This window comes from Leucoraja erinacea, chromosome 10, assembly GCF_028641065.1.
Source record: "Leucoraja erinacea ecotype New England chromosome 10, Leri_hhj_1, whole genome shotgun sequence".
Taxonomy (NCBI): Eukaryota; Metazoa; Chordata; class Chondrichthyes; order Rajiformes; family Rajidae; genus Leucoraja; species Leucoraja erinaceus.
In genome coordinates, this window is record NC_073386.1 from 39,154,474 (window position 1) to 39,177,934 (window position 23,461).

A 23,461-nucleotide genomic window follows, 5' to 3' on the forward strand; every position below is an offset into this window, starting at 1 on the left:
CACGTTAAACAGGCCCCTTCTCTAGCTGTTTTTAAATCACTCCTGAAGACATATCTATTCTCCATGGCCTTTGTAGACCAGTGAGGTGTCGAATTGTTTATTAACTTTATTTGCTTGGTTTTGCTGCGTTGTTTGTACTTGTGTTTTATGTTTTTTAATTTATTGTTTGGATTTTTGTATGTAATTTATGCGCCTCGTGTTAGTTGTATGTTCTGTTGTTCTGCCTGTTTTATGATGTCTTGCTTGTTTTCTTTTTTCTGTACAGCACTTTGGTCAGCTTTGGTTGTTTTTAAGGTGCTTAACAAATAAAGTTATTATTATTATTATTATTAGCTACCGTCCAATCCACAGGAACTGATCCTGAATCTGTAGAATGTTGGAAAATGATCACCAATGCATCCACAATTACTAGAGCCACCTCCTAAAGTACCCTGGGATGCAGACTATCAGGCCCTGGGGATTTATCAGCCCAGTCCCATCCGTTTACCCAGTCTATTTCCTGCCTAATGTGAATTCCCTTCAGTTCCTCCGTCACCCTTGGTCCTCTGGCCACTAGTACATCAGGGAGATTATTTGTGTCTTCCTTTGTGAAGACAGATCCAAAGTACCTGTTCAACTTGTCTGCCATATCCTCTTCACATACCTAAAGAAGCTTTTACTATCCTTTATATTTTTGGCTAGCTTACCTTCTTACCTCATCTTTTCTCCCCATATTGCCTTTTTAGCTATCTTCTGTTGCTCTTTAAAAGTTTTCCCATCCGCTAACTTCCCACTCATCTTTGCTATGTTATACTTCTCTTTTATTTTTATACTGTCCTTGAGTTCCCTTGTCAGCCACAGTTGATTCTTACTCCCCTTAGAATCTTTCTTCCTCTTTGGAATGAACTGGTCCTGCACCTTCTGTATTATTCCCATAAATACCTGCCATTGTTGTTCCACTTCTTCTTGCGTATGGCGTGCACAGCCTAAAGTTGTAGATTAAGGGTGGACATCCAGGCCAGGACAGCAGCAGTTACTGGGTGGATGGCTTTGATGCCCCCAGGGAAAAGCCTAAGTGGGCAGTCATTCACGTTGTGTGGGATGGTCTGGTCTAGATGTCTGCAGTCACAAGCAGGGCTGTCTATCATCCCCACTTATGCAGGTGATGGGCTGTTCAGGGTTAGCCATTGCTTACGATGGAGGTCAAAACCCTGTTGTTTCACTGTGGGGTCTGTGATGACCTCTCCGTTGTTGACGTTGGCATCTTTCCAGGCTCTGCGCCACTAAGTCTTGGATTCAAAGTCTTCCAGGGATTTAACGGAAGACCAGAAGGGTTTGCGGGTCTTCAGGTGCATGTTGGACAGATTGTTCAAGTCAGCATGGATGGGAAGGTCAGGGTTAGCCTTGATGGTGCACCAATCTTTCAACATTTTCTCCCTTCTGTGTATGCTGAGAGGGGCGATATGAGAGAGGACAGGGTGCCACTGCAAAGGTATTGACTTAAGCGTCCCTGTGGAGACCCGCATTGCAGAGTTAAGGATAGTGTCAACTGATTTGATATGGCAGCTATTAGCTCAAGCTGTTGAGCAAAACTCGGCTGTTGAATAGACTAGGGCTAAGCTTGCGGTACGGAGGGTGTGTGCATTGGATCCCCAGCTGTTGCCTGCAAGTTTCCTGATGATGTTGACCATTGCTTTCATTTTATTAGCCACCCTCTTCAGGTGTTCACGATAGGTGAGGGTGCGATCCAGGGTGACTCCGAGGTACTTGGGGAATTCTTCATTCTTCGCCGACTTACCACAAAAGGACACTCGGAGCTTTGCATTGGCGAGCCAATTGTTGAGGTGAAAGACAGTGACAGTTGGCTTAAATGGGTTAGGGCAGGGGTCAGCAACCATGTTCTGCATAGGACCCATGTCTGTGAGCGGATGGCGGGCCACATCTATCACCATAGTTAATAAATGGAGGTAATAATAATACATACTAACTAAATTAGCAATTAGTAATAATACATACTAATAATTTAATAAATTAGCAATAATCTATATTACTAAATCTTTGATCTTGACCGCTTTTGGCCGACTGTGCTGCGATTTCCGAGAGAACGCCGCCACCTACGGCTGTCATTTTTGGCCAACTCGCTCAGAGCTCCCCTCCACCATATGAGTGCGGAGGATATTTTTCGTCGATGAAAAATTAGAGAGATATTAATGGTTTTACAGAATTCCCCATTCTCTCTGCTGCCCCCGCTAGCGGCAGGGGGAGGGACTATAAAACCAGGAAGTGTCGTGCCTCACTTAGTCTCTGCCAGACCCAGGAAGCGAGAGGGTCATGGCTCTCTGAGCTGCGAATAACACTGAACGCACGTCTACTCCACGGTGAGTCCCCTCGATGCGGCTGTAAAGTGGCTTTCACAAAATGAATTTTGGTTGTCGGGTGTCTGCAGCCCAATTGTTTGCCTCGCCTTTTTTAACAAGTTTGTGTTCACAAAATGAATTTTGGTTGTCGGGTGGCTACAGCCCAATTGTTTGCCTTGGCTTGGCTTTTTAAATCGTTGCAACAGTTGGATGCCTGCCCAAGCATCCATAAGGCCCACAATGTCTATACTAGCCCTCTGGAAACCCGTACCTTCAGCCCGCAACACCCATACTAGCGCAACAGACCCCCCCCCCCCTACTGGCGAGCAGTATTGGAATTGGTGGAGAGGTGGAATATTGCGTTGGTGAACAGCCCTCCCGTGTGATGCTGGGACCCAACGGGTCCCACTTAGTCTAGTAAATACTAATAATACATACTAACTAGTGTGACACTTGGTGTTGTTTTTCGCATTCATTTTCTCATGTTTTTCAATTAGTTTTCTGCAGTTCCCAGATCCCTCGCCTGCCCCGGGACTGGCTGTAGCGCCCAGGTTGCCTTCGTGCCCCGGGACTAGCTGCAGTTCCCAGATCCCTCGCGTCCCCGGGATTAGTTGCAGTTCCCAGGTCGGCTCGCGTCGCCGCGACTGGCTGCAGTTCCCAGGTCGAGAAAACTAATTGAAAAAAAATCCGCCTGCAGGCCGGATGTTTTCAGGTTACGGGCTGGAGGTTGCCGACCCCTGGGTTAGGTCGACGTCGCCACAAGGTGAAGTACTCCTCCATCCCCTTCAAGTCTTGGGTTAGCACTCTGCTGATATCCTCAAGGGCAGCTCCCTGGTAGGCAAGGGCAAGGTTATCTGCATATGCAAACATCCTGGACGAGGTAGTTGGCATGTCACTCACATAAATGTTGAAGAGTAGGGAAGCTAGGACAGAGCCCTGGGGGAGACCATCATCCAGGGTCCTAACAGAGCTGGTCTGGTTCCCAAGCGAGACCCTAAATCTACGGTTGCTGAGGATGGATGAGAGGGCATACATGGTGGTTTGGCACTTCAAGATTCTGGAAACTTTCAGCCATAGACCATGTCTCCACACGGTGTCATCCCTGCTAGGGTCTCTTTCAGTCAACTTTGGCCAGCTCCTCCCTCATGCCTCCATAGCCCCCTTTGCTCAGCTGTAATACTCACATTTCCGATTTTCCCTTCTCCCTCTCAAATTGTAGATTAAAATGTTTCATATTATGGTCACTACCTCCTAATGCTTCCTTTATCTTGGGTTCCCTTGTCAAATCCGGTTTATTACACAACACTAATTTCAGAATTGCCTTCTCCCTGGTAGGCTCCAGTACAAGCTGCTTTAAGAATCCATCTCAGAGGCACTCCGCAAACTCCCTTTCTTGGGGTCCAGTACATAACCTGATTTTCCCAGTCTACCTGCATGTTGAAATCCCCCATAACCACCGTAGCATTACTTTTGTTTTGCCAATTGTATTCAACTTGCACCCTATATCCAGGTTACTGTTTGGGGGCCTGGATATAACTCCCGTTAGAGTCTTTAGGACAAGCTGAATACATGATATGCTAGCTTTGAAAAGGAGAACATCAATATACCTTCTCCGGTCTCCTGACAACACTGTGATCTCAATCACCAAAGCCAATATCAGAGGTTCCTTCTCATAGGTGAACCTCGGAAAGCATCCGGCACGGATGCTGAACCTGCCCAAATTCTTAAAATCAGCACTGACCAACTTGACATCTTCAACCTCTCACTACTACAGTCTGAGGTCCCCATCTGCTTGAAAAGGACGTGAATAATACCAGTGCTCCAGAAGAGCAAGATGATATTCCTTAATAACTACTAGCCAATGGCACTTACATCTGTTGTGCTTTTAGACACATATCAACTCCTACCTTAGTGTGGACCCGGACCTAGTACAATTCACGAACTGCCACAGCAGATCAACAGCAAACGCAATCACACTGGCTCTCCGCTCTGTATTGGACCATTTGGATAATAAGAACACATACGTCAGACTGTTGTTAGAACATTAAGGGGATTTAGTATCTAACAAACTTATGCACGTGTACGATGGAGAGCATACTGACTGGTTGCATCATGGCTTTGTTTGTTAAATTGAATTGCCTCAAAAAGATAGGTAATATAATTTAAGACCCATGCCAGCCTGGCTATACTCATCTTGCTGCTACCATTGAGAAGAAGGTACTGGAGCCTGAAAACTTCCAGGTTCAAGAACAATTTCTTCCCAGTGACAATCAGGCTCGTGAACCCTACACAGCACTAATCCTACCTCAGCATTTATATGGCTTCACTATGTACTCCATACTTCGGTTTTTGCACTATTATGGTCTGGTTACCCAGTAGTATTTATTATTAATTTGTCTTATTAAATGTTATATATTTACTTGTGCGTTATTGCATTAATGGTCCTGTAAAGCTGCAACGTCAAAATGTCATTGTTCTGTTTCTGGTAATTAAACACTCTTGACTCTTGGTAATGACTCCAGCTGCACACAATACACACTGAACCCCTAGCTGAAAACATGCCCAAGTTCCTCCTGTGAACCCTAGCTCTGGCTGCATATCGACTCTTGATCTTTCACTACTTGCTGACAAATATCGAATGCAATCCACCTCAGGTCAAATAGGATCTTCAGGCACGAAAGGAGAGGGCTGTGGAGGAAGGTGCCATATTTACCAATAAAGTTGTATATAGCCATCTTTGCAAGAACACAATCTACAAATATTATCAACTAGGCTAAGGATCAAATATAGTGAAAACACATCCTTTGTTAACCTTGCCTTGTTATATGTTTCTTATTTCAGTAGTATTCTGAAAAAATAAATGCACGTGGTGTTGAGGCAATTTCATATAAGAAAAGAGCCGAGCATGATGTGGATTTTTCACCGACTGGCAAGCAACCTACTAACTGTCTGCTGCAAACTTTGAGTGGGCTGCCATCTTCTATTGGTCAGCAGGCTCCCAACATTCCCAACAGGGCCTTTTCAATCAAAACTGGCGTGCACTTGGTTTTGTTGAGAGCTGGTTAAAGCACAACCCCAGGCTTTACCAATTGATGAAACAATCAAGGAGACTGAAAGTCCAACATTCATAAACTTTCCAAAGTATTCAAGGCTATTAAAAATACTTTACATAAAAAACACTTGTCGAGTATAAAGGGGAGACCAGGTCAAGTAGTATTTCAATAACAACCACTCTCTCAGCATCAACAAAACCAAAAGACTAATTGTTGGCTTCAGTAAGCTAGATACTCTGTGCCAGTTTTCATTGAGGAATGGCAGTGGAGAGAGTTAGTATCATCAATAATATCTCAGATGATCTGCCAGCTCATTGATATAATCATGAAGAAGACAGTTTTCAATGCCTGCAGACGTAAATATGATGATCTTTGTACTCCCGGACCTGACTTTAAGTGGATTCCAATGGTGAAGAGCATTTATCCCATCAAAGGATTTCCACCTTAATATGAGAGTCCTGAACTCCCACACAGTCACATGGATAAAATTCAGTAGTTATGAGTGGAATTGCCCCTCCCCCCCTCTCCTTTAAGTAAAAGATCCGACTTGGTGTCCTCAGGGCGATGTTAAAAATAAGCATAATGCCAGCGTAACACTATGTATCTCCAAATCTTTTTTGCCATCGAATGCTTTTTTTCCAGAAAATGGTGAATTTTACTTTTAATTTATACGTAGTTATAATGTCATTACTGATATATTATCCTAAATATCGCCTCTTGTTTTGCAAAATTTAATGAACTTGTCAGGAAGTTAGTTATTCAAGCCGTTTTTATCCGTTGAAATATACTATTTATGATCTTGCCTGAAACTGTCATGAACCAGCATGCATTGAAATTTGATTGGTAAAGAACAATTCAAGCATATAGAGTTGACAGAATGTAAATGATGTTAACATAACTCTTCAGATTTCACACACTCTTGTAAGATATTTAAATCCCACTGTGGTCTATTATCGTTAATGCACATGTTCAGTAATCAAATCAGTTATCTGTCATCTTTTTGTGTAGGTTGCATCATGGACCAAGTACTGGGTGGCATTATGTGGCACAAAACTTTATTACTATTCAGCCAAATCTTTAAAACCAACAGAAAGAAAGCATGTAAGTACCTCTCTTCCCAGAACCTGGTTTGTTTTCAAATTGCTAAACGTCCAATGAAAGCAAATTGCTGAATTAAACATAATCAGTCTTAGTCAATGACAATGGACACTCTCAATGGAAAGTTTGTGCAACAGGTCTTAAGGGAGAACATCTGTCTTTCACATTACATTTGGCGCAGTGTAATAGATTTGCTGCCTCATATGTTGCTATGGAAGTTACTAAATAATGTTTCATGCTAAAGAATTGGAAGAAAACACATTTATAATGTGTCTAGCATAAAAATGCCACAGAATGCTTTAAATACATTTTTGAATGTTGTCACTGGTGTCATTTATGCACATGGAGATGAAGAAATTCAAGCTACATTACATCATGGTTGAGAATCTTCATCAAGTTTACAGTAATAACAACATATGCAGCAAAATAAATTGCTGGAGAAATTCAGAGGACCAGGCAGTAGCCTTCGTAGAGGGCAATGAACAGTTGACGTTTCTGGTCAATTCTCTTCATTTAGACTGAAAATTTAGAGGGGAGATAGTTTAGAGGGTTAGTATAAGACGTGACTGGAAGAGGTTGGGGCAGCAGCTGGTGGGGGTGGGTCCAGGTGAGGAGGGTTGAGAGACAGGTGGAGTCAGGTGGGGGAGGGAAAGACAGAAATAGCAACAGTGGCTGGGGGGGATATGTGGAGACAGCAAAGGACTACAGATTCTGGAATATGATGAAAGAACGAATGAAGCTAAACAAGGAAGGGATAGTGGACCAATGGGAAACTGGGAAGTGGGGATAGGGGCCTCAATGGGATAAGGGAGTAGAGGACCCAGTAGGATGAGTGTGTGGGTAATGTGCACATTTGTTAGGTGGGCAAAGGAAAGAAACTGTGATGGGGACTAGGGGAGGAAGAATGGAAAGAAGGGCGTGTGTGAGATTGCTTGGGTAGATCAGAAGGAGTGAGAAGGGAACATCTTTTGCTTCACCTCTTCCCGTCACCTCTTTATACTGGCTATCTCCCCACTATTCTTTCAGTCCAGATGAATAATCGGAAACCGAAACATTGACTACATTTCCCTACACATATGCTGCCTACACATATGAGAGGAACTAGGTTTAACGTAAGAGAAAAGAGTTTTAAAGGCCACCTGTAAGGTTACAAAGACTGGTTGATATATGGAGTGTGATATATTTAATTAGGCATGGCATAGATGGATATTGGCATAATGCAAAAAAATAAGATGTGTAGATGGGCAAACGGTTGGCATTGATGTGGTAGACTGAGGGGCTTTCTTTCTATGCTGCTAATCCTATGGTGATACACAGCACCAGAATATAATAGTTTGTGCATTGCTATCTGATGACAACCCGAAAGCCCTTAAGAGTCTGCACTACTTTCAGAGCTTACTTGTTTTAGTTTTGAGGGCCAGTCCTTTGAGGGAACAGCTGCAGCAGTTGATGTTTTCCATTCCATAATAATCCAAAGATTCCTTAAGGCTGTGATTGAATCATTTGAAATAAGAAAGGCATCTGCTGAGCTATATCAAATTAGGTTTAAAAATACAAACTTGTAAAGACCACTGCTTTGTTCTTCCTGTAAGTTAATAGTTTGATATTTCCAATCTAACCCTTTCTCATGAGATTCTTATGTGGTTCGCGTTTGGTTTTGCATTTCTGAAGAGTAGTTGCTAATTTTCCTAAAGGAAAGTGAATTATGAAAATAATCTTAAACGTTGTACATATTTCTCCCTTCCCACTCCTTCTCCATCTTCATTCCTTCCTCTAGCTTCACAATTTACAACTCTTCAATTATTTTGTTTTACACATTCTCTTTCCAGATCTGGCCAATGTCTACCGATCATAACCCCTTTGTTTGTATCAGCCTATTATCTACCAGGCTTTGTCCTGCCCCTCCCCTCTTCCATTTTTCTTTCCCCTCACTGCCCCAATCAGTCTGAAGAAGGACCCTGATCCGAAACGTCACATATCCATGTCCTTCAGAGACGCTGCCTAGCCCACTGAGTTACTCCAAAACCTGTTCCTATTTTTATAAACTAGCATCTAATGTTCCTTGTAACTGCATTTTTGAGAATGCATCCTTCTGGGATGCCTCTGGTGTGGTTTTACACACATGATAAATGAATAGTGAACACTACAGGATTTTTTCCACCTGATCATAAATAATTCTTGAATATAAGACATGAATAACAATTTATATGTCATCAAGGGGACTTATTATTCTTTGAGTGAAAAATTTCACTTCATCTTAGACCTAATGATTCCCATGCTCAGTTTAAATCTGCTGGTTGAAGCCACCCGAGGCTGAAAAGTTGCATCTGAACACTTACTTCAATAAGTAAATGGCCTGCTTTAAACGAGGTCTTTACATGGGTCATATTCTTTTACCCAGAAATTAGTCCAATGAATTGATAAGATAGTACCAGTCTCCAGGTACAGAGACCCAAAAGTACATGTGTATAATAGGAGTGGTGCCACCAGGTACTATCCATAGCAGCAAGAATTCCTTTTCCTTATACGTCAGCCTGTTACAAGAACAACTCAATATTTTTCTTCCTAATTGTTTGCTATACCTACAACTTAACTTCTGGCGCACCAAATGTTACTGATTTCTTACCATTAAAAAAAAAAATGGAATAACTTCCCATTTTTATTCATCTACATACTACCGCCTTCCTTGCTTACTTAACATAATTGTACCCTTTCCATATTTAAACCATCTTCCCCCTCCTCCCCCCCACCCCACCATCCATCCCAACAGTACAGTTTACAATCTAACTTTGTATTGTCAGCATACTTAAATATGTCAGTGATCATTGGGTACTACACACTAGGACTGCCAGACTGTCTACTACCACAGTTCGCTAGTCAAAAATGCTGATAATAACAAAATTAGGGCTTTTCTTAGGATATTTATAATATTATTTTAAAAGATTTTACTACATTCGTCTTAAATGCTGCTAATAGTTTTTAAAAGTTGACTGTTTTGCGAGTCATCAGATAGGATTCACAAAATGGACATCAAAGTGTTAACTGGAATGTATTCTCGAGTTTGATATGGCAAAATTCCAGCTAGTGTCAGGAAGCTCTGCAGCTGCTGACTAATCCACACCACCCCCACCCAGTCTGTCAAACAGTCGTTTGTATGTGGGGGCTGTACATAAATTGGGAGTTGATTGAAAGAAAGGACATGGAAACAGGTCCTTCAGCCCTTGGACTCCGTGCCAACCACTGATTACCCATCGACACAAGTTCCATGTCATCCCACCTTTGCATCCATTTGCAAGGCAATTTACACAGGCCAATTAACCTACAATACACGCATGTCTTTGGGATGTGGATAAAACTGGAGCACCCTAAGGAAATCCTAGCCAAACTTTACACGGACAGCATTGAGGTCAGGATCAAGCCCGAGTCTCTGCGTGTGAGACAACAGCTGCGCAACTGTGCTGCCCTATTCATATGCTATGGAGGAGTTAAAGGGAAAAAAGGCTTTGTAGACAAGTATATTGTCTCCACATCCATACTGATATTCAGTGTTTGGTGTATGAAAGACACTCTCTGTACACCTTTTTTTATCATAATTATCAGACTAGGAGATGAAAAGGTTGAACGACCAATCTAGAGAATCAAATTCAAATTCTTCTGTTGAGGCTCTAGAATTAAATTTCTGGTAATAATCTCTCATGTAAATAAAACAGTCTTCTAATTAATTAGGGAGGATTCTTCTGACAAGATTGATTCACATTTTGAAGAGAATCAGCTAATTAGGGACAGCCAGAATGACTTTATCTGCCAAAGGTCATGTCTTACGAACCTGAATGAGTTTTTTCAAGATGTGACACGAGTGTAGGTCAGTGAATGCTGTATTATTGGATTTAAGTAAGGCATTTAAGAAATTTGGATTTTAAGGTCATTTGGATTCAGAACTGGCTTATTCATAGAGAACACAGAGGAGTTGTGGTGGAAGGGTGTTATTCGGGCAGGAAGCCAGTTGGGTTCCTCAGGGATCTTTGCTGGGACTTGTTTGTGATAATATATAAATTAATTGGATGTTTAGGAGGTCAATTGTAAAGGGAAAGTATATAGTATAACGTATACAGTTAATGGCAGGACCCTTGACAGCATTGATGTACACAGGGACTTGGGGTACAAGCCCTGTAAGTGATAACAAAAATAGATAGAAATGATATGATATATTTGCCCACATCAGTCAGGGCATTGAGTATAAGGTTTTTTAGTCATGGCACGGACAGCATCATTAGGGAAAGCAAAAGGTTACAGTGCTGCCTCATGGTAAACTCTTTGTGGTGCTCAGACTTGGAGGTCTTGCCCAGCTCCTGCTTTGCACATCTAGAACATCTGGCAATAAAGTACCACCTCATCTACCTCCCAAGGGAATTCATCTCCAGCATCATGACTGCGGCCTACTTTCCAGCTTTGGCAGATGTCTGACTAGCATTGGTAGAGCTGCATATGGTTGTCAACAAACACCAGACGCCGTACCCAACACCTTCCTCGTCATGTCCAGGGATATCAAAAAGGCTGATTTGAAGAAGTCACTCCCAAGCTCACACCCTAGCTACCATCAGCACTGTTCTGTAGCACCAAAGGATCAAATACTTTCAACCATTGCTACTCCTCCATCATAGATGCCAGTCGCTTCATCATTCGCCCTCATTTTCAGACCATCTAGCTGTGCTCCTTCACACATACCAGCAGCAGCTAAGAGACAACTTGTCATTGCTCTGAGGTTCTACCTGCTTTGAAAGAGCATCCATAAAAAACTGGTGCCCAAGAAGAAGGTAACGTGCCTCAAGGACTACCCACCAATGGCACAAATATCCATGGTGATGAAGTACTTTGAGAGGTTGGTTATGACACATTCGATCTTGACCTTGGGTGGAGTTTGGATAGATGTCCTTTGGGTGCTTCGGTTTTCTCCCACATCCCAAATCATTTGTATGTTAATTGGCCTCTGTAAAATTGCCACTAGTGTGTAGGGAGTGGATGAGAAAGTGAGATAACATAGGACAGAGTGAGTGGGTGATTGATAGTCGACGTGGACTTGATGGGCTGAAGAGCCTGTTTCCAAGCTGTATCTCTCAAAATGAAATAAACAGGTGATGCAATCTTGCTGGCTCTCCACTCTGCACTGGACCACTTGGATAATAAGAACACAGTCTGAAGAAGGGTCGCTACCTGAAAAATCACCTAAACATGTTCTCCGGAGATACTGCCTGACCTGTTGAATTACTTTGTACCTTTTTATCTCATTCTTATATAACTGGATCCTTGACTTCCTCACCAGCAGACCACAATTGGCACAAATTGGCAACAGCAGTTCCTCCATCTGAGCTTCATCATGTGCTTCACAGGGGAAAATATGCTGCTTTTCCTAGTATGACCTATATTTCCTAGTATGACCTACGATGTGGATCTTAAATACCTTTTGTGATGGCCACTCAGTTTGTGGGAGCTAAGGGTGGGCAAGAAATATTGCCCTTATTAAGTTCACTTAGTTCCTAAATAAAATGAATACATTAAAAAAAAAGCATTTTCTTTTCCTTAACAACTTCATTTAAATATATGCATTTTTACAGTCTTCGATCATACAGTTCAAAATATCCTTCAAAGTCATTTCTTCAACTAACCATCAGTCAATTTTCTCCATTGTGGATGAATATCTATTTTCCCTTTTGAACCTTGGAATGTTTTTCTCCAAGTTAAAGCAATTTTCGGGCTGTACTGGTGCAGTTATCCAACCGAATGCATCCAAGTAATTACAACCCAATGGTATGACCCAGCCATCTGCCAATCAAACTCCCCCTCCCCCTCACCTGCATCCACCTATCACATGCCAGCCTTGTCCCATTCCTACCTTTCTTTGTGACTTTTTGTGATCCAGCATCTGCAGGTCCTTGTGTCTACAAATTACACTCTTGTTGTTTTACCTTTTAGTAATTCTTTTTTTTTTATAACAATGCAACTTCCCTGCTTATCCAGATTCCAAAATGTTCTTTAATGATCCCAGTGCTATTGATGTATCTGACTTTTCTATTATTCAGTTCAAGTCAAGTTTGAGTAAGAGCGTTTCTGTTGTGGGTTGGATGGTGATGATGGCTGATGATCCAGAACATCCAGATGTTTTCCAACTTACAGACTCTGAAAGGGGTGAGTAATAATGGAAAAATATCTATTTTCCTTTCATTTTATATCTGTTTCAATCTCCCCATGTAGCTGAGTGCTGTGACATGAATTGTTTTTTTTATATATATTTATAATTACTTAAGTTCTTTCCAATTCATAATGGGATAATTAGTTTTCCTAACTGCAGAGGAAGAAAATGTTGCCAGAGCAAAATGACATTACTCGCTTTTGTTTCCTCTCATCTTCATTTTCAGGAAATTCTTACAAATTCCAAGCAGGTAATAGAGGGAATGCACTGCTGTGGTTTAAGCATCTGAGTTCTGCCTGCCAAAGCAACAGACAACAGGTACAATCACTAAAATGATTGAAGGTATAGCTTCATGAGTATTAAAGCAAGGTCTTAAATGCATAAAACATACATTTTGATTTCAATTTTTCACAATAAAGGATATAAATTGGTGAATATCTTGATTTTATACTTTAGAAGAAGTTATTATCCATTACATTTTTGTATCCAGTAAGCCTCTATGCTTCTTCTTGCGTATGGCGTGCACAGCCTAAAGTTGAGGACAACTTGTTCTATTTGATCTTATTTGATTTAGGTTGTGGGCCGAGGTGCATTTTCATTTAAGTTCGTGATCCAAATCACGTAACTACCTGAATTTTTAACACATTATGTAAAAATACTATAGAAATCATACCTGAAACTCGTCAAGACTAAAACCTGCGTATATTTTTTAAAATATGAGAATTTTCTAAGTAGTAATTGTCCAATCAATGCACATTTGACATTGCGTCAAACACCAATTGACCAATCACGAGCTTCGTTTCATGGTAGCTAGACAGCGAGCACTTTGGGATCATGGCTGCGTCCTAATTACACCAAAACAATAGCAAGGTTTCGAAGGAATAAAGGTAATGCTAACCTTGCTGATAATTTAGTTTTGCAATTGATTTATCTTTGTAAGGTTATGATGTGAACTGTTAAATAAAAATGTAGAGCTGGGGTTAGGATTAGGGACGGTCAGTCAGTCGGTCAATCAGTCGATCAGTCTGTTGGTAGGGCTGTAGGTAGACCGGTGGATGCTATGAAGGATCGGTCTGGGTATCGGTAGGTCGGTGGATGCTGCGGAGGATTGGTCAGCCTGTCGGTAGTCCGGTGAGTGCTGCGAGAGGTCGGTCAGGCTGTCTGGCCGGCCCGTGGATGTTGTGAAGCATCAGTCGGGCTGTTGGGCCACAGGTGAGTGCTAAGAGGGGTTAGTCGGTCTGTCGGTAGGCCGGTGTTGCAGCGAGCGAGCGGGCAGACTGACGGAGCTGGTGCTAAGGGGGTGCTGAAGGCGGCCCGGGCGGCGTGCAGTGCAGTGCTGGCCCCCACCATCATCACCATGATGATCCAGAAGGGCATGCTGGCTGAGGTGGACGCGCTGAGCGGCCACACGTATGGAGCCCGCAGCTGGTCCCAAAGCGGCTCCAGCTCCAGCCGTGGGCAGCTCTGGAAGGGGGGTGAGTTAGGGTTAGGCATTTTCCTCTCAGTGGAAGATGCCTTAGCCTTCCCCCAGCCTGGCACTGCCCCAGACCCACTATGGCTGTGACCCCCACTCTGCACAATGGCAGTCAGTGGGGTGCAGTAAACGGGGGGACCCACAGGATCTGCCCTAACCCATTAATTAGGCGGGTTTAGGAGCCGGACCTCTGCGGCACTCATTCAAAATACACATATTATATTCATTATATTATTTTTATATAATATAATTATATATAATTACATTCATATTCATGTCATATATATGGTATAATAATATATGGTTTAAATAGACAGCAGCACAGAAATAGGCTCCCCATGGAATAATATGAGCATTGAACACTAGATGGCGCTTACTTTTTCGATCTCATTTTCTAACTAGCTTAATTAATTAATGTGCAACTTTTGGCACTGACGAGTTATGTCTTCCTTCTCAATTATATTTTATCTAAATCTGTGCAAAATTTCAAGTAGTTCCCAGACATGGGTCACGAAAGTTAAATTATACACACATTTTCGATGCTCGGCCCACAGCCCAGTTGTGCACAGGTTGATTGCATTCGTCGAAACAGGGCAGACCACTTGAAGGTTGTGCAGTTTGCAACCTTTGAGGGCTCATGCAATTTTAAGAGGCAAATTGAATTTGGACATGAGGTCACAAAATGACTCGTTCAAGTTTCACAATTTTCTTTCCTCAAATTAACTATTTCTAAGATTATAAGTAGGCCAGGATCATCTCAGAATAATGCACTATTTATAATTTCATTTGTCTTTTTTTGTGTTTGATTTGGATACAATTCTAATAATCATGATTCTTTAGAGATTTGCTGCTCTTAAAAGATGATACGTTTCACCAGCATGTCTGGTGTGAAGAGACACAACACTATTAACCTCATATTATGAGCAACAGAAAATGGTTTCTGCTTTAACTTGATTTGAACATGTGACTGCACCTCAAGTTTGCAGATGACACAACCCTGATTGGACTGATTCATGATGGGGAGGATTCTGGCTACAGACAGGAAGTGACACAGCTGGCGTCCTGGTGCCATCGTAACAACCTGGAGCTCAATGCTCTTAAGACAATGGAATTGATTGTAGACTTTAGATGAGGTCCCCGTTCCCTCCCCCCACTCACCATCAACACCACCACAGTCATATCTGTGGAGTCATTTAAGTTCCCTGAAACCATCATCTCCAAGGACCTTAAAAAGGGGGCCACCATCGACTCCACAGTCAAAAAGGCACAACAGAGGATGTACTTCCTGCGGCAGCTGAGGAAGCACAATCTGCTGCAGGTAATGATGGTCCAATTCTATACGGCCATCTTAGAGTCTGTCCTCGCCTTCTCCAGCATGCTTTGGTTTGGCTCAGCCATCAAGCATGACATCCGGAGGCTGCAGTGAATCGTTCGATCAGCTGAGAAAGTTATTGGCTGCAACCTTCCCTCCATTGACGAACTGTACACTGCAAGGGCCAGGAAGCGAGCGGGTAAGATCATCTCTGACCCTTCTCACCCTGGCCACAACCTCTTTGAATCACTTCCCTCTGGACTGTCAAAGCTGCCACAGCCAGACATAAAAACAGTTTTTTTCCACGAGTAGTAACTCTAAATAGCCAGAAATCTGTAGCCTCCTTTTGTTCTGGTATTTTATTTAATTCACATGTTTAATCAATAATGTTTTATTATTAATGCTTAATGTTTATGTGTCATTCATAACTGTCACTGTGTGACATGTTGTCACTTGCAGGCAAAGCACCAAGGCAAATTCCTTGTATGAATATTTGGCCAATAAACTTATTAATTCATTCATTCAATGTACTATTCTTCATGCTTATGTTAAATTTCATTGGAACAGTTCAGGAGGCTTAGGCCAGAGAGGTGGTTGGATTGGGGTGACGGGACACCCAATCTCTATTTGATCTGTTCTAAGTGGGGAAACGTAAAGTGTGACTTCAGTGGCTGTTTGACAATATTTATTGATTCTTTGAACAAATCATTTGACTTTGAATGATATTAGTGAAACAATCATGTGCTCCATGACACTTTTTTGCATAAAGCACTCAAGGAGAAACTGAGGACATTATCCAAGATTATCTTTTCTTATAACCCATGACATGAGAAATGCATCTCAGTTCTTCAGCATGGCCTGTTGTTGTGCAGTATCTAACACTTTTCACCTCAATTTATTTTCATCAACTTTCACTGTAATCCAAGAATCGATTATTCCCCTTGTCAAAATAATTAAAGTGTGATCATTGGAAACTTCCCTAGGCCATTTCCAACTCTGCAGAGGTATCTTTGATGGATTCCTCCTCAGTATATAGTAATAGTGGACACCTCTTCTAGCTCTCCATAACTCGTATGATCACAAAAATGGTGTAATGTGTATTTGTCTGATTCAATCCATCCTTTTAAACGTCGCATTATTCTTGTTTTAGAATGATATAATTGTGTATCTTCTCAGCTATCTCAATTACTGTCACCAGGAAGTCACCTGCCATTTTCATTATGAAGATCATAGTTTCACTGCCCATATATGAATTTCTATATAACCTTGGTAAGCTGTTCAAAATCACCTTTCCCTATTCTTTCTTCAGTCATATAATCATGTTGAGATAAGATAATGCATTTTTTGATGCAGCCATATTTTACTATAGTCAAGGTTCAACTAAAATTGCTAAGACAGTCTGTGACTAAAATTGAAGTCTGCCCAATAGGAGGTGTTGAAGCATTTTGAATCCAAGGGCAATTGCGATGTCTATTTCAATTTGAGCATTATTTATTTCACACTTCACCCATGTACATGATGCAAATATGATTGTTTTGTCTTGACCATTGTCCATTACACAAATTATTACAGCTTGTATTCCATAATTAGAAGCCTCATATGCAAGTTTCAAGTGTTGCTTCAGATTGATCAAATAAAGCTCACTTTCCAGATTCTTTTTGTAATAAGCCTTTTGCTGTTCTTTGCCCCCAATTCAATTTATTGTCTATTTTAGTAACTTGTCACAGCCCTGGCGATCTGGCAAAATTACATGATCGAATACCATGTCTTGGAATGATTCTGCAATCTTTTTTGGTTTCTTTGACTTCACAATCACTTTCACTTTTTTCCTAAATGGTTGCAATACAAATACATTTAGCTTTAGCCCAAGGTGAACTGCTATTTCTTCGGTGAATGCATATTTGCATCTTACATTATGTTTGTGTGGCCTCCATAACAGTTCTTCCAATTATAAAAAACATTTTCTTCTTCAGTATTTGCAGTCGTTAAGTAATCATTGTGGTTGCATACACAAAGATTGATATTTTGTAGTATCTGACATTGTAGCTTGAAAATTCTTTAGAAATTATTTCGCACCATGGGATAATTTTACATAGAAAACACCTTTGGGTAAAATTTGTTAAATATTTCTGACATCTACTTTCAACAGAGATTTACCTGTAAAAGGTACAGTATGGTGAAAACTTTGGTTCCTATCAGTTCCTGTGAAGTAGGCAATTGTTATTGCTCATCATCAACTACCCAGTTCAGTGTCGCCTTGTAGGCACTGCATAATCAGAGTCTTATCCACTGTAGAAAACGCTGCATTTGATATATCCCAGTCTTCACTTGCCTTTACTTAAACTTATAGTCAATTCATTGCTTAGTAGGATCATGAGCAATTGTGATTTGTAATGCCCAGTTAATCTAAAAAAAAATTACCTAGTAGGCTTGACTTATAAATCTCCACGTTAAACATCTTTTTCCACTCCAGTTCACATTCTCTGTGCCATTATTTGCCCTTCAGCTAAATCTTGGTAACCATTGTGACTTGCTATACATTTTATCTGGCCTAAAGTCATCTGTTCTTTGCCTCAAATTCACCGTATTCTGAGATTCACCATATTGGCATCCCTGTCACATCCTCTTCCAAAGTAAAGGTGTAATCAAGGACTTGCAAATTAATAAGCATATAACACTCATAAATTTTGTGTAATTTGTAGATCTTGTTCAGAATTTTTTTTTTGTTAGTCAACATAAATCTATCTATCTATCTATTAATATATAAAACTCAAATCCATCCGACGTCCGCCTGCAGTACGGATCCCTTCCTGCCTTTTGATTCGTTGACGGCTGCTCCTTCCTATCAGCTTCCAACACACTTAGAACCAAAGTTGCAAGACAGGAACACTGAACTTTTCACTGCTGCAGCAGGCAGGGATTTTTTTTTAAAGAGGCAGGGCAGTGCTGGAATCTTACTTTTGAGAACGGCTTCAGTTCTATTGGAGGAGACGGGTGCATGGTGGAATATTGGGTTGGGGGATCACACCATTGGGGGAGCAGACCCAACGGGTCTGCACTTGGTCTAGTTAATATATAAAACTCAAATCCATCCGTCCGCCTGCAGTACGGATCCCTTCCTGCCTTTTGATTCGTTGACGGCTGCTCCTTCCTATCAGCTTCCAACACACTTCGAAACAAAGTTGCAAGACAGGAACACTGAACTTTTCACTGCTGCAGCAGGCAGGGGAGGTGCAATTGAGGGAGCCAGGGGAGTGCTGGAAACTTACATTTGGCAACGGCTTCAGTTCCATTGGAGGAGACGGGTGCATGGTAAAATAATATGTGTGTTATGATTGTGTTTATAATTTGTTTGGTTGTTTTGTTGTTCCGCGAGCATTGCCACTTTCATTTCACTGCACATCTCGTATGTGTATGTGACAAATAAACTTGACTTGACTTGACTTGACTTGGTGGAATATTGGGTTGGGGGAATCACACCATTGGGGGAGCAGACCCAACGGGTCTGCACTTGGTCTAGTATACCTATAAAAGTCTCATCTTGTATGTACGTGTGTGCATGTATGTGTTTTTTTACCTTCGTCAAAACGCTATGCGCTAAAATTGGGATTTTTACATATTATTATTCACATTAACCCGGTCAATGCAATAAACAGGTTCCCTTCACATTTCATGCTATATTTCAAAAGTTATTCATCATTATTAAAGTTAAAAATGGCCTTTCAAACAACACAGATTCTTCAAGCATCTTCGAATGATGTCACAATCCCCCCACAAGGGGAGGGGGTCGCTGCCCTCTCCACCTCCTCAACAGCATCTTCGAATGAGGTCACATTGTCCCCGCAAGGGGAGGGGGTTGCCGCCCTCTCCGCCTCCCCAACGGTTTTAACTTCATAAACCACTGATTCTTTGCAAGGGTGGGGTAGGGCGCCACGCTGGAATGTTCTGGAACCCCCCCCTTTGCCTGGCCCAGTCGCACTGAAGATGCAGCCTCGCTCGGGTCGGCCCGGGGCTCGCTCAGGTCCACGCCCGCCCGCGGCCTAGCTCGGGTCCACGCCCGCCCGCGGCCTTGCTCTGGTCCACAGGTCCACGCCCGCCCGCAGCCTCGCTCGGGTCAGCGCCCACGGCATCTGCCTCCTTCCTTCCCACAGTGCCGTGCTCCCTCCTCACCGCCCTTCCCTCCCTCCTTTCCACAGCGCGTTGCTCCCTCCTCACCGCCCCTCCCTCCCACCTTCCCACACACTTCCCATCACGGACTAAATATGCTTTGAAAGTAATACAGCCAATTCTCAACACCGTGGTAAAGGAATTCAATCCCACTTACAGACCAGCTGCTCATAAGGTTATTCAAGGTCATTCTCCAACTTCACATTCCTGACAACAGCTCAGAAACCATAGAGACTTCAATGCACATAGTTCTGAAATTTGCTCTGAGCAAGACAAGGACCAAAATTGCAAAGCCATAAAGTTATCCCTTTCACCCCCCCCCCCCCCCCCCCCCCCAGGTCAGAGGTTGTGGGGAGAAGGCAGGAGAATGGGGTAAGGAGAGAGAGATATATATCAGCCATGATTGAATGGTGTAGACTTGATGGACTAACACCCATTTCTTATGATCTTATGATAACATTGATATAGTACTTTTCATTGTGGTTGAGACAGCGTAAGCATTAGATAATCAGTTTAATTTGAAAAGGACATAACCAATATCAAGTAAAAATGGTGTTAAGTATAGAGTGGTGTTGCATCAGTAGGCAGGCTGTCTTTTGAGTGACTGAAACAGTGGCATAATTTCCTTACTTACAAGAAGTTACTCACTGATAAGATATTTTTCTTTCCACAAACAATCTTTTGTGTTTGTTTTTTTGTGGAAGCAAATGGATGAGAAAATTAGTAACTCGTGATGTTCTAATAAAAACCCCCATCATCCTTGCCTTTGCATTTACAATTTGTATTATACAGATTATTTAATTAAGAATTAAATAATAAGATCATAAATTATAGGAGCAGAATTAGGTAATTTGGCCCATCAAGTTTACTCCGCAATTCAGTCATGGATTATCTTTCTTTCCCTCTCAACCCCATTCTCCTGCCGTCTCCCCATAACCACTGACTAATCAAAATTAATAACTAATTTCTCAGTTGTGGCTAACAATGATTGTCTTTGGCTCTTCCATTAAGCAAAATCTATACTTTAGGTTTATTTCTAATATTGAGATTCTTTATTGGAAACTGGGTAAAGCTGCAGTGATCAAAGTTCTCGCTATTTTGACTTGATGCCTTCAATGAAGAGTTAGAATCATAGAAAATTCATAATATAGGAGAGAGCCATTCAGTCCATTGTGTTTAAACTGGTTGAAAACATTTGCCAAAGATGCTTTCTAACACTTGGAACAGAACCTTACAGGTCTTTGGGCCTACAGCCAAGTGCTTTTTAAATGAGGAATCTCTACCGTAATCTTAACAGTGAATTCCAGACCTATATCACCATCTGGGTGAAAAGAACTTTCTTCCTATCCTACATTTTTTCCAATAATTACTGTAAATCATTTCTCCCGTGTTTTTTAACCCTTTCCTAAGAAAATAAATGGTTCATTAATGATGATATACACATTTATTAAGTCTTCCTTCTGCCCTTTCTGCTCTAAGGAAGACAACCCCAGCGTATCCAATGTTTCCTCAGAGCAATTATCTCACTCCTTCATAAATCTCCTGTGCAGTTTCACCAATCGCAAGGAGTTTCTTGAAATGAGTAATCAAATAAACTAATGGGATGATCGACTGATGAGGTCCTAACCTCTGCTGTCCCCTTCATAAATTTCTCTGTAACACTTATCGTAAGACAACTTTTAAACCCTATTTCTGAATGAGCATTTGGTGCCTGCACGAGAATCTCTTCCTTTAGCTTGATGTCAGTCCTAGTTTGTAAATAATCCTATCATATTATGTTGCCTAAAAACGTTCAAGATAAAAGTAGTTTTGGTTCTTTCATTTTGTTGAGAACTGCATGTATAGTCGATTTATAGTTCTAGTGTTGTAGGATATGTTGAATTTAAATGGTTAATAATTGTTTTTAATAAAAATATTTTTTCTCCTCAGGTTCCTGCAAACTTGATGTCTTTTGAGTGACTGAAACAGCGGCATAATTCAAGACGGATGCAGCTTGGCGCATGCATGCTGTTCATGAAAGGACCTCATGGAAGAGTTCCACGTTTGTTCTTTCTGTGCCAGGACTGAAGCCAGAGATGTGCTTAATATTTTTATATCAGAGCACTGGCTTCACAACACCAACCACTAGGACATTGTGGTAACAATGCGGTAGTCCTGGAGCAGCTAAGACGCATTTGATAAGAGATCAGTATCTCCGAGGACTGTGCATCCCATTTGCACTGACTGCCCTGTGGAACCACTGCCTTAAGTAAAGATTTGTTACACCAAATAGTGTACATGTTATGACCAGTAATGCTGGGATTTTTAATGCAGATAATCCAGATAGATTATAGTTACTGTAGTTAACAGTTTTGGGAGAGCTTACTTGGCTTTTTTTTGCATTTCCTATCCCTTGATCATTCATTCTGCTTATTTGCTCGTCTAGTTAACCCATGTTGGGTACAGAAATGGAATGAGCAATATGTTTAGTCAACAGTATTACCATGTAGAAAAAATGCACATCCATAGGTTTTTAATACCTAAAATATTTTATTTTGTTGGAAAAGTGTTTTTTAACTGAACTGTTTTGTACCCATGTAATTTCCTTTTTTTTTTAATTTTTACTATGTGAACAATTTTCCTGTGGATTTTACTATCTGCTGCAATCTTGAATGGAAAAAAAAACTACCTGTGAAACCTTTATACTATGAACATTCAGATTTGCCATTCGGCTATTGTATATTTTTCTCAATCTCTCCAGTAACGTATACAGCTTGCTTTGAATCTCTCACATTCTGCTAACACATGGCCTCCAATTTGGTAATATCCAGATAATATCTTTCTAATGCTTTTTGTGTGACTGGTGTCATTTTCACAACTCTGAATATAGTGTGTGTGTGTATGTACAGTATGTTTGCACAAGCAAGATTAATTGACTTTAGGTGCAGATTGCAGAAAGTTTTCCTACTTAATAAATGTCTTGCAAGTGCAAGCAGCTTATCTGGCCATTTTACATTCTTTCCACTAATCAAATACGTTCTGGAATAACAATTGGAATCATTTACATGGAAACATACTGAAGAAAAAGCAAGACCTAAAATATATCTACATCTGAAGCCTTCAAGCATACGAAGACACCTTATGTGTCCTAAATGAAGCCACATAGTAATTTTAATTTTCTTCTGCTTTTTCTCCTACTGTATTTTTCCTTCATCCAAACCAAAATATACACGATCACCAGCAGGTTGTACACTTATTATAGAAATTATAATGGTATCCTAACTTAATGTTAACACATATAGTTTGCAACAGAAGTGTAACTTGAAAGCAGGTGCTTATGCAAGATATTTCAAGTCAGATTTGTCCCATTGCAATGCAGTCGAGAAGTACTAATTAAAACTGTGTTTATAGCTGTGGGAATTACATGTTTTACCATTTTTCTTTCTAACATCCCCAACCATCTGCGTTCACAATGCAGAAACAATTATTCACAAAACTGACTGAGGTGATAATTTAAGGAATAGTTAAGGGGTGCAATATATATAAGGGGTTTCAAGTTTCATAACCTAGTTAGTTAAAGCGTAGAAAGGCAATTGTTATGAAATGACAATGAATTTCACTCCATATTAGTCTTAATCCTAAGCATGAGCAATGAAAATTATGTCTTGAGAAAGCTCACGTTGCATTTCAGAGAAGGAAATGGTCATTTTCTTCCCTTGACTATGTCAGCAAATGGTATACATGAGGACAATATCTTGATCTAAACAAACTAAATAATATGAAAAGTAATCAGCTTAAGGTGGTTCATGTATTGTTTTACTATTTTTGATGATTGGGTGATTGCTATATCTAAAC

At 41.0% G+C, this 23,461-nt stretch overlaps 1 protein-coding gene across 1 annotated transcript in view; it reads left to right on the plus strand.

The window, feature by feature from the left end:
• Window positions 1-22,602, plus strand: part of ralgps2 (Ral GEF with PH domain and SH3 binding motif 2) — a 266,842-nt gene extending 244,240 nt beyond the window's left edge. The window contains exons 19-22 of the mRNA XM_055641989.1: window positions 6,398-6,490; window positions 12,565-12,670; window positions 12,901-12,992; window positions 21,557-22,602. Coding sequence (XP_055497964.1) covers window positions 6,398-6,490; window positions 12,565-12,670; window positions 12,901-12,992; window positions 21,557-21,586 — 321 coding nt within the window. The 3' untranslated portion in view covers window positions 21,587-22,602. The remainder of the gene's footprint in view (window positions 1-6,397; window positions 6,491-12,564; window positions 12,671-12,900; window positions 12,993-21,556) is intronic.
• The last annotated feature ends 859 nt before the right edge of the window (window positions 22,603-23,461 follow it).